Raw genomic sequence first — 12,500 nt, 5'->3', positions numbered from 1 at the left:
AAATTCGATTTGGAGAGCCTCCCTGATCTCGGTGATACATACTCTGTTGATTAAGTTTACTTCAGACACTTTGGGGAGGAACCATATCAGCACATCCAGGATGCGTGTTAGAGAAACTTGAGAATAATGCTTCTGCCCAAGCCTGTATACACTTCTACATGCTTTGACTTGATCAATGCTATTCCATACACCTTTATATCTTGCTCCACTTCACATGATCGTACCAACTCCATATATTCCATCCACCAGTCCTTACCCCGAAATCTATGCTATAACCACTGTGTTACGAGTTTCACTATTATGAAATTAAAAAAAGACAAATTTACTGAAAGACGACTTAGAATTGAGAATGAATGTGACATATATTTCCTGATAAAAAATAAATTTCCGCTGTATAATTGATGATGTTTGTATCCTGTGCGTAAGTAATTCATGAGAAATAGATGATTGAGTACAATTAATCTAAACATTGTTTACTGTAAAGAAATTGATCGACGTGAAAGTTTCTCAAATCTAAAACTAATCGAATTAAATCAAATATTCACATATCTTTACTATTGGTTTAGGTATTTCATTAATGCCATTTATTATGGTTATTATGTTACATTCCTTGGAATTATTTTACCTCTCATTTCCATCCACTGCATCTGAGTAGATCAAGGGGTAGTGGGGTAGATGGTGGGGTAGAATTATCACACACCTTCTTCATAGGATTCAATCAAAAGCAAATGTTATTACATCGTCTGACTGGATTCTTAAGCGGGAACTGATAATACAAATATTGATCCATACATTTCGTTGTTGGTCTACTTTTCTGTCTCCTGGCAGATAAACCGGCTTGGTGAAACCGTCCTCCAATGCATTCATGCGACATTCGAATCACATATCTGTAGTATCGAGTCTATGACCTCCAAATGGGGTGAAGTGACATTTCGATTTGGAGAGACTCCCTGATCTTGGAGCTATACACTGTGTTGAGTAAGTTTACTTGTGGCACCATTGGGAGGAACCATATTTCAGCAGCTTGTATTTGTAACCATACGCCTTCGGTCAGGACAACCAATTTTTGATCACAGAATAGGTCAGGCAAGGAAACCAAATTTGACCTTTTTACCAATTTATCCTCTTGTGAGGAACGAATAATGAGGCGAGTGCATTACTGTGCCACAACTTGCCCTTCAAACATCAGAATGAACCTGTCGTCCGTCACACGTGAATACAGGCCAAGATAAACTTTTCCATGCAGCTAAATTTTATAATTATATGTATATACGTACTCTGATAATATTTACAAAGATCTTACAAATATGAATAAATTTTAGTATTACATGAATCGTGATAACAGAGCCCAATCGCTTATTCTTATTTGTTAACAATGAAAATGTTTATTAGTCCAAATTCTTGTTGGTCAGTTGTCCGAGTCATTGATTGTAATATGTTGTATTGCGATCAATTGTCTTCTACTCGTTGAAAGCAAACTCATGTAACCACACTCTGAGAATTAGCGAAAACTATAGCAGCATTGCTTAGCCGTTGCATCATAGTCTGGCATGGGATTAATCTGATGGAAGAAGTGGTGAGTGAAATTATTTCAAATTCATTATTACGTCCATTACGAAAAGAGCGTTACAAATTTCATTTAATCATAGCATTCAGATGGTATATTGATTTTTATTATGCATTAATATTATATCTACTATAATATGTTTACTGATTTTATTACAAGCTCATCATTCTTATAATTGTAGCTCATTCATTTGGAGATAGACGAGATCCATTGCCTCAAATTCTGCATAACATCCTAATACAAAATACTTGCATGTGCAGATGTGAAAGAGAGGAATGCCTTCTAGCAGCATAGTTACAATAATATGAACAAACCGACATCTTAATACACAATTGTCTCTACTGATCATTGATAGACTTAAATCAGTGCATATTCATTTGGAATTTCCAAAGTATTTTACATTGTTTTTTCCCAATTATATTACATTGAGTGTAGAACACAAAATCAGCAAAGCACACAACACATGTAGCAAGTACGTTTATCTTATATACTATCAATATATACTTTAAAAATGAAGAAATGCGTCAGATTTCTTTTCAAATGTAAAGAATCATATGCTAGCTTTACTGAGGATGCAAACGTGTTAACAATGTGTAATAAATTTTATGGTATCTAATCTTCGTGTTATGTATCATTATCGATTTCTATGTATCGAAATTTAATTATCATTATTTTAACACTTAGGGATTTTAAATATGTCATTTCGAATTATTAATTACCTCTGCCAAAATATAACCACATAAAGTAATCACGACAGCACAATGCATTTTTTTACGTGATATATGAAATTTGGCTATAAAGAATGGATATTTTTAATCACATTGTAAATATTGATTTTAAATTTTGGTACAGGGCAAGCAAGTTCTGGGGAGGCGGATAGCTCATTATATCGAACCCAATGCTCAACCGGCAGTTATTTTATCAATCACGAAATTATGAAAATGAAACTCCACCTCAGCGGAATTCGAACAAAAAGGTAAAGACGGACGAACCTTCGCAAACGTTTTTTCCCCAGCTTGCCATCTATATTAGACATTTCATACGTTATATTCGAAGTCCTATTATAAACATGATGTAGATACGAGTATGTAGCGTTCAAGACGCAATTAGACAGTATTAATTCCCAGATACTACTTACTATTTTTGAAGAAACAAATTATGGTGTATACAAGACTCCAACTGAAATAAAATAAAAAATATATAGTTAGAACAATGTCGAATATATAGCGAACTCATATGCGAAAGCAAATAAGCCAATTTGTAGCTTCTAAGCTATTTTAATCTGATTATCTTACTGAATGTCATCACTCATATATCATTACTACTGTATATAAAGTAGCGTCTCATAAATCGTTACATACTCATCAGGTAATCTAAAACTTTTATATTTACAGAAAGGAATGAAAATATCCATTGATGTGGGATTATCTTTTACATGCTTCACGATTTGTAGACATCTATCCATAAAGTGAAGCAAACACATCGTTGCTGCTATTCTCTATTTTGATACCGCTTATTCCCGCATAAACATTGCCACATGAAGTATATTTGTATCCCGGTTGGTGCTGTTCGGTTTCCAATACCTGGATATGGTTCTCAAGTTCTGTATCATTTGATCATAGCATATCATAAATTTCTTGCATGCGTAATAAACAATACAGAACAGCGGCCACATTACTATCTCCACTGTAGTTAATCGTGTGACATCGCTGTTGAAATACGTTGTGATATCACTACTACGTCTGCTCGACGTTCACGGTCTCGCATTCGGAATTCCACGTTTTGACTGTCAAATATTTAAATCATGTCACAGCAGGTATGATTAATATTCGTACATCTTGTGAGATACTCTCGAAAAATTCCTGTGTATGCCTACTACACTGTTCCGGTTGTCAACTAGCATTGATGTGTGACATGTCAGGGAGAAACTTGTAGACTTCTGAATAAAGTTGCCTTTCTAATCACATCAATGATAAATAGATACCAAACGCTAGAGAGACTACTTACACACACGTGTGCGTGCGCGCGCACACACACACAAACGCATACACATATATAGGCGTCTCTCTTTTAAAATTTGAAATCTACACAGCCACAACAGTTGATGCAGCACGCTGAGATGGAGAGAGAGAGCCGTAGGGTAGATTTATGAAATACTTTTGAGAAATCTTGGTCTCATTACTGCTTAACGCATGCAGTAAATAAAGTGATTCAGTTGTTTTTCCTGTTGCAATGCCACCTCAAAATCCTGGCACTTCTTTGTCGTACAATTATCTCTAATTTGTCTTGCGTATTACTGCGACATTCTACACAATTCATGTTAATTATTGGTACCCCGGCATTCTTTGAACTGCGAATGCCCGATGTTTCCTGCAAGGATTTTGACTCTTTGTTTTCTCCAATTAAACTGCAGTGAATCTGGCTTTTGCTGCCACGCTGTATTGGTCTTTTTACCATTCCCTTGGATAGCATCGGTGGCGTGCAGAGGTGAACACATGGTTGACTGCTTGTCTTCATTATACAACTTGTGATTCGGAGAAATACTTTCTAGGTGCAACCTCATAGTCATTCATAGAGACAGAGAGATACAGACCCACATACATATACTCATATGTATGTAGGTAGCTTTACATATTCATAGGTTTATATACGAATATATTTCTGTGTTTTTCCCTCACCACCACTTGAAAATATTTGTTGGTTTTGTTATGTCCCCATAATACATTGGTGCATTAAAGGAGACCGATATAATAAGCACCAGGATTTAAAATAATGCATGTCTCAGAATCGAGTTGTTCGACGCAAGACTTCCACGCCATGCTACAGCATGACCATATTTTAACGACGAAAACAGTATATGATAAATGGCGAGAAATGAGGACATGACGCAACTCTTCTAATCAATAGTCTTAGTTAATGTGGGGCTAAGATTACAAAGAAAAAGTTGTGTTTTTAAAAAATCGGTGGAGCACTGAGTTGTATAAATAAACAACCGCTTTCTTACTGCCAATATACGTTTTAAGCACTTAACCTGATTAAATTACAAACGAATATTCCGATCGGTCCGTGACAGCATTAATCACTCATCACCTATAGCAACTCTTCTAATCAAGAGTCTTTAGTTAATTTGGGGCTAAGATTACGAGTTTTGTTATCGGTGACACTGAATTTGTATAAATTAAAACAACCGCTTTCGTCTGCAATATACGTTTTACACTTAACCTGATTAATGATTACAAACGAATATTCCGTCGGTCCTGACATCTTAACACTCTTCACATTGGCAGAAGAAATTACAAAGGCAAAAAGCCAAACATTGTAAGGAATGCAGCAATCGTTTAAAAAATTTTGCCGGAAGGTAAGGAGCACGTCAGTACATTTTGTTCAGAATTGTGTAGATTATAACATTTCACATTACGATCAATGAATTCTTACAAAAAAGTGTTAATAAAGATGAATGCATATAAAAATAGTATATCTTACGATTGCATTGTTTCGGAATTTGATCACGAAAGAAGTCGTGGCATTCTGTGTTTTTCGGTTGCATGCAGCTACGAAACATGTGGAGACGACTGGAAAACAAAAATACGATTATACAAATAAAGAATCCAAAATATTTTAGTCTCTTTTTTAGATCAGTTCTCTGAGATCCGTTTACCAGGGAGAAACCTGGCATCGTAATCTATAACATCACCTATTTGTGATCAAACCTATGTGGTGTTGATGAGAATTAGTATTATGGGTGAGAAGAGTCTCATGTTTTAATGCTAATCACTTAGCAACTACCTTGGAATAAATCCCTGCTAGCAGATATATTTTTAAACACACAGGCTACGTTTCATGTTCTACTCATATCAAGAAAATCTCAGTGCATTTGACTTTAAACATGAGTGAAACTCAAAGGATGTCATCTGGATTTATTCCAGATCGTTGAGATCATGAAACCCGAAGATGAATTCAAAAGTTTAGAGCCAGGAGATATTATTTCAGCACGCAGCATCTATTGATTCTACAACACTCCAGTGAGAACTGCAATATCATTTTGCTCCAACGTCTAGGATGTTTATGGCCTTACGCAAACTGATATCTGGGATGGCATCCACAGACGAGACAATAGACCGTTTGGCATTGCATTCACACATTAACGCCATCCTGCTCCTCTAAACTTACTCGTCTCTTCCGCTCCCTTGATCAATCCATCCTGTTCGACGAGTCAGTCCTCATATCCGAATACTTGCTGAATCAAATACATCTTTTCCCTGCACTACTATACTTTATTTATTAATGACACAATTGATTCTATTCGAGTAAATACAATTCGTCGACAGACAAATTCAGATTCAGCCCTTCCCACATCTTGCCGGCCTTGTACCAAAATGTGAAATCATCATCGTTATTATTATTAAAGTGATGGATTGTTCAAATAATGAAAGTGTTGTTCAAGGAGCTAATTGTCCAAACTACGAATTATGTTTCGGCGAATTGTCCGTCTACCGATTGCATTGAATGCATTCTTCTTTTAATTTTCCTGAGCATCTACATTCATGGTTGGGATGAACAATGTATCCAGAATATGTTTAATATATCTTGTTATAACAGGTTGTTTTTATTCATAATTTTTAAGTATACATCGATGCATAGAGAATCAAATCCATAGTAGATTTTCCATTCAAGTGAGAATCAGACATAAAAGGTAACTCTAATTTCAAAAAAGAGTTATTCGGGTAGGAAACTATTCAATCACATTGCATCAGATTATGCAAATATTGTTTGCCTTCTGTTTCCAGTAAAGGAAAATTAATTAATTTTTTTATCTCTAAACATTCATCTATTCTCTCAATGAATTGATTAAAGTTTTCTTCACTCACTCTCCCAAAACAATAAAGGATTCAACAATTAAAACGTCAGTCCCAATATTTTCATTTCCACATAATTTGATCTATGAAAAATTCCCATACATCTTCCAACCCGTGAGACTAATGATGTACGATTGCGGTAACAGAACAGTGGTAAACAGTGGTAGATTCCCCGCCGGTTTGAGTTCCATCGACGATGTCATAATGTTTATAACAACGTGAAAACCCATTAGAGAAAATTAGACGCTCAAATAATATTTTTCTTCAACATATTTAAATATATTTCGACCTAATATTCGCTCAGTAAATCGAGGTCATCTCTTCCTCTAGACTCGCATTTGCTCAACTAATCACCGCAGATTCAGAACGAAAGGACGAAACCTTGGTACAGAGGTGGTTCTGAGAGTTTTATACTAGGTTCAGTCAAATCCAAGTAGTAGATGCAAATATCGTCGTTCTAACTGCTGAATTTTAAAATCTAGCAGATTGCAGATCCGAATTCAACAACTGCTAACAGAAAAGTGTTTTTGAGTTTAGGAACCATATGAATCTTTATATAGGTATTCGAGGAGGAGGGCAGAAAACGTCATGGCTCTCAGTAAAAGAATATATAGGAGGACCAGTTAATTATGGTTTTATTCAGCATATTCCCGTTTCAGATTCACACACTGATTTCATTGGTCCTTCATTCTTTCTAAACCCTGTAAAAGAACTCAAAGACTAGGGCTTTCCAGCCAGGCATTTCCCTATACCATTAAACCCAGGAACGTTTCGTAAAATACTGTTAAATGGTGAAACACGGTGATTCTGAGTGCGAGCAAAATACGTTCTTCACTTCACAGTTAAAAGGAGTTTTCATGTTGGAAGAATTACGTGGCACTTTTGAAAAATATCACAAACAGAATTTATGCTTTGAAGAGTGAAAATGTTTTATTATTTGTAGGTATTTGTGGAAATTTGGCATTCGTAGCTAATTTGTAGCTAAACGAACAGTTATATTTCATATGGTTCGCAACAAAATCCATAAATGCTGTTACAATTTTATATTTTGGACCATGGATAATGACGTCCAAAATTCATACAGAAGAAAATATCAATACTATGACAGTCAATTTTCACGAAGGGCATTTCTTTCATATCATATCCATAGGAAGCTGTCGCAAATTTTGAGCTGGATTTCTGTTATAGTATTTAGATGTATCGAAAGCATGTTTACGAGCGGCCAGATTTTAAATGATGCCTGTCGCTCATAACTGCCTTAAGGTGTTTCTGGTGTTTAAAATAACCAAATACTATATTATATATTCGTTATATTGTTTTTCATAAACGATACTTACTAGCAAAGTTTCAAGGTTGACTGTATTGTTGGGTAAGTACTCATAGCGTCACCGCAGTTTTTCTCAGCTTCAGCGACGCATTTGTGTTCTGGCAAATCTACCCCTGCACAATTTACGAGTTATGATTTATTAAAAGACTTGAATTACCAAAAATACATTTCCAAATTTCTGACAGTTATTAAAAAAGCAATATAATCATATGAATATGTACATATACACACACACACACACACACACACACACACACACATACATACATACATACATACATACATACATACATACATACATACATACATATATAGCATGATTGAAACTGGGGCGAACAGTGGAGTGGTTTCGCGTTGCCTTCTCTGAGATGGTGAGGTTTGAAATCACATTGTAAAATCCTGCCACTCAATCATCCGCAGAGCTTTGTGGAATTAAGGATTTCGCTCCTGAATGCGAAGCGATTCTCTGAATAGGAAACGAATCCACGCGAATGTTTGCATTCTACTACTTATTCTACTACAACTACTACTGCTATTACTATAGACGATGATGATAATGATGGTGACAACGATGACAACGATGATGATGATGATGATGAGGATGATGATGATGATGATGATGAGGAGGAGGATGAGGATGAGGAGGAGGATTACATGATATTTCTCTTGAAAATGTGTATAATGTATATTCTGTAGTAGCTTGTTATTGGCCTTTTTAACAATTATATAGAAACGCTCATGTGAGAAATCTCCATTTCGATTTTACAAGTCGTAATCGATAGTAAAACCCATGGAATCCTACGTAAGAGATATTTGTGGCTGATATCTGGAAAGGAACTTGTCTGTTTGTTTTCTTTATGGATCAAAACAGGAAGACGGAAACATTATAAAAGTCTCATTTGATTTAAAATCCAATCGTAAATATACAAAATGCAATATTTTAAATATTTTATGACCACCCCGTCAGGGATTATTCCAATTCCATTTGGAATTATTTAATTAATATTTAAACATGATAACAAAAACTGCAAATAATTTTAGTTTAATTATTTCTTACTTAGGCATTTTCTCTCATAGTCGGCATCAAAATATTCGTAACAGTCTGATTCTCTTTGGTCCATACAGGAACGTATCATGGAGAGACGACTGACAATATAAAGAAAAGCGAGGCATTACGTTTTAAAGAAAATATTTAAACTGTCTGTGTATTTGACACATGCTGTATTGATCCATAGCAGAATGCAGAGAACGGTTATATTATTTGTTTATCTACGAATTAAAGCTGAAAAATAGAGATTTAATCGAATTGATAATTAAATGTATATATTAAAATGCTGACTCACACCATCATTTCTTGAAATTCCGTAGATGTAAATATAGGGTCTAAAAGAAAAGGTACATTGCGAAGAGATATAAATAACAATATATGTTGTCTTCAAGTGTTCAAGTGGATATTACTTCAATAACATTTTCTTGTTCTACATGGCCTGAAGTACACCTGCCGCTTCAGCAGTGTGGGGAAATATATATACTGTAGCGTCTCAGGGCCCAAATCACTACACTGGAGGAATTTTGGATTACACCAGTCATATGTCATGCACTTTGATCTTGTATTATTATTCTGTTTTACTGTGCATTGTGAAGCGACGGAAGCACATCAGCCGTGTCAGTATTTCACTCATGATACCTTATCAACGTAAGCTGACGCGTGATGTTGGACGTGGTTAGACTTGTGTGTGTGTGTTCGTCTGTGTGTGTGTATGTGTGTGCGTGTGTGTATGTGTGTGTGTGTGTGAGTGTGTGTGAGTGTGTGTGCGTGGGTGTGCGTGTGTCGCTCTGCATCTCAATCTTAGGTGTACTACATGTTTCCATATGAAGGATAGCAAAATTATTCTATGGTGGTGAACTACAAACAATCTCATTTGTATATGCACATGTGCCGGCTATATTTCAGGTGTTTTTTCTCGGTTAGACACACCTATGCGTTATGTTCACATTCCGTAAGAAGGCTTTTGATGTTGGTAAAATGAGATATATTACCAACTGATGAGTAATGCAAGCTTTTGCAATATGCAAATCTACATTATTAGATAATTAATTAGGAGCCATATCAAAGCTACTCATGCCGATAAACACCTTTGGAAAAGTCTTTGAGTGTATCTTCTCACTTTTAACACCACACACAATATATATTCAATACTTATCTTCTGTTTACCTCAGTACTACTTAGAACTGTAAAGTTTTGGGAATGCCGTTCACTAGGGTGATGCTATCGCTTCACAGAACTGAGATAGCCCCACTGGAGACGTTTCCGATTTCAACAGCTGTATGTCGAGTCTTGTGGCACAAGCTGCTTAGACGTTTTCCTTTTTCTGGTACGCATTGCTGAGTCGAGGAAATTGAATACTTTTAATTTACGACAAAAGATAGCACAGCTGGTGCCACAGCATTGGGGTGTTGTTGGGCTTACATAATATATACGGTTAATGAACACACGCTTAATACATAGTCGTATGAAGAAAACCAAAATGGCGTGTAGCAAACCACATAGATGTTATAGTTTGCAATAGATTTCAATTCGATGTCATTGATTGCTGATTGTTGCAATGTACATAATGAATTATATAAATATCAGCTACGTATCATGCTGTCCACATACACATACATACACACATACACACACACGCGCACACATAGTATATACATACATACATACATATATATATATATATATATATATATATATATATATATATATATATATATATATATGCGCGTGTGTGAGGGAGTATTTACGCGCATGTTACTTATTTGATGACGCCTGGTACTAAAAACCCAAGTCCATTAGAGTTTTTCAGCACTTCAATCACATTGGATTAATGCTGGTTATTCTTCCTGAAAGTTGTCTGGGCAAATGAAGTGGAAAATATTTATGCATTATTTCATGCAACTGCTCAATCGAGAGCCAGTATCGATGCGTTTTTCTCTTCCATATTTACAAACGTCGCCTTTATACTTCGTGGCAAATCATACGCAGAAATGTACAGATAAATATACATATGTATGTAAGTGTGCGGGCGAGCGTGCATGCGTGCGTGTATGTGTGGGTTTATGTTTTTATGTCTATGAGTTATCTTTGTAATTTCAAAGTATTCAAGTGCTTGTATTTTATTTGGTTGAGTTTTTATACTAACTGTGCTTTGCAAACGTTTCTAATATTAATTTATTTGATAAAATCGTCTGTTAAATCCATTATATACTTAGTCCTCATACATTTATGTATCATTAAAAGCAAATAAATATCTATGTGAAATGTCAGGGATTTTTTTAATATGTATCAGTTGGGAGTCAATGGAGAACGCATTTATAAAGCCTGTATATATATATGTATAAGTGTAAAACATAGGTACGTGATTTCGCATTTCATTTTTGGTGATGATTCATGGTTTTCAGTAATTATTTATATAGATATTTTATCTCTCACATTGATTTCCAAACGATTTTATAAGGTCTCATTTCTTTATTTTAGGTTACATCGTGTCGATATAGATATTTCTTTGTGTATATCTACCTGTAGGGTATAAAATATTCGTAATTTTTTTTGTCTGTTTGATCTTCGATTCTTATAGATGTTGATATATTTTCAGTAAGTTTAATTTTCTCCGACAATATGTGTGCACATAATAGTTTATGATGCATTGTCGCACAGTATGTTATCTCATTTTGTGGATAGTGTAAGGTAGATGAGTGCCATATATATATTTTGTTATCAGATTCTTATGGAGTAGGAGTCAAACTAGACATTATTTTCTTTCATTTTGTTTTACCCTTTCCTTTCCTTATTGCACCTCTGCATTATTGTATGCAACGATAATAAAAATTCCTACAAATTACAAGTTTACAAAACATTTTAACCCGTAAAGTCCTGAAGCAGCGCGGAATCACATAGATGTCTATTTGCGTTGGTTGGCCCTTCTCGCGTATTAATCCATGCATACAGGATGAGAAAATTATTTGATTTGTTCGTTTACTTTTTTACATCTCATTCTACACTCATTCAGGTCACTGCTTGGAATCGAACTCCGAAGTTTAGGGTTAACCACTACACCATATGCCTGTGAGCATATAATGAATAATAATAAATAATAATAATAATAATGATGATAAAAATAATAATAATAATAATAATAATAATAATAATAAAATAATAATAATAATAATAATATAATAATAATAATAATAATAATAATAATAATAATAATAATTGCCCTACTGTAATTGTAATTGCACTACTAGGCACTGCACACATCCTACGCAGAACACTTTCCATACAATAACCATCAAAGCATCACAACAAATCACAGCACACCCCAAGGCACACAGAGCTGCGCTCGGTAATGAAGTGAAGGCACGCTTTAAAAATAAAACTACTGAATAATAATAATAATAACATCAAAAATACCATAGGAATGAGAACCCAGGTTCAAAATTTCCCCGAAACACCTGATGAAGTTTGGAGGGTATATCAGCTGAACCATTCTGTTAACAACAAACAAGATGAGGACAAATATCTGTCAAATGTAAATAATGTAAATAATGCACATAATTCCTCATTTCTTAAATAAAGAACTGTAGATTTTTCTAATTCTTATTTGATTTATTGCGTCGAAAATAGCCAAACTATCATTAATCATGTGAGTGATATGATTTAATACTCATTGGGCGATTCTAATATAGCACTTGCGTTATA

The 12,500-nt window shown here is 34.8% G+C and overlaps 1 protein-coding gene across 1 annotated transcript in view; it reads right to left on the bottom strand.

Annotated features, from left to right (window-relative positions):
* The window catches only part of LOC115219848, an 18,270-nt gene that overhangs the window by 303 nt on the left and 5,467 nt on the right, over positions 1–12,500 (bottom strand). Inside the window, exons 3-6 of the mRNA XM_029790137.2 lie at positions 8,808–8,896; positions 7,761–7,863; positions 5,051–5,139; positions 2,706–2,746 (exon numbers count right to left, since the gene is read on the bottom strand). Of these exons, the coding sequence (XP_029645997.1) occupies positions 2,724–2,746; positions 5,051–5,139; positions 7,761–7,863; positions 8,808–8,896 (304 nt within the window). The 3' untranslated portion in view covers positions 2,706–2,723. The remainder of the gene's footprint in view (positions 1–2,705; positions 2,747–5,050; positions 5,140–7,760; positions 7,864–8,807; positions 8,897–12,500) is intronic.

The sequence above is a fragment of the Octopus sinensis genome, linkage group LG15 (genome assembly GCF_006345805.1).
Source record: "Octopus sinensis linkage group LG15, ASM634580v1, whole genome shotgun sequence".
Lineage (NCBI taxonomy): Eukaryota > Metazoa > Mollusca > Cephalopoda > Octopoda > Octopodidae > Octopus > Octopus sinensis.
This window is presented reverse-complemented; position numbering and strand designations above follow the sequence as displayed.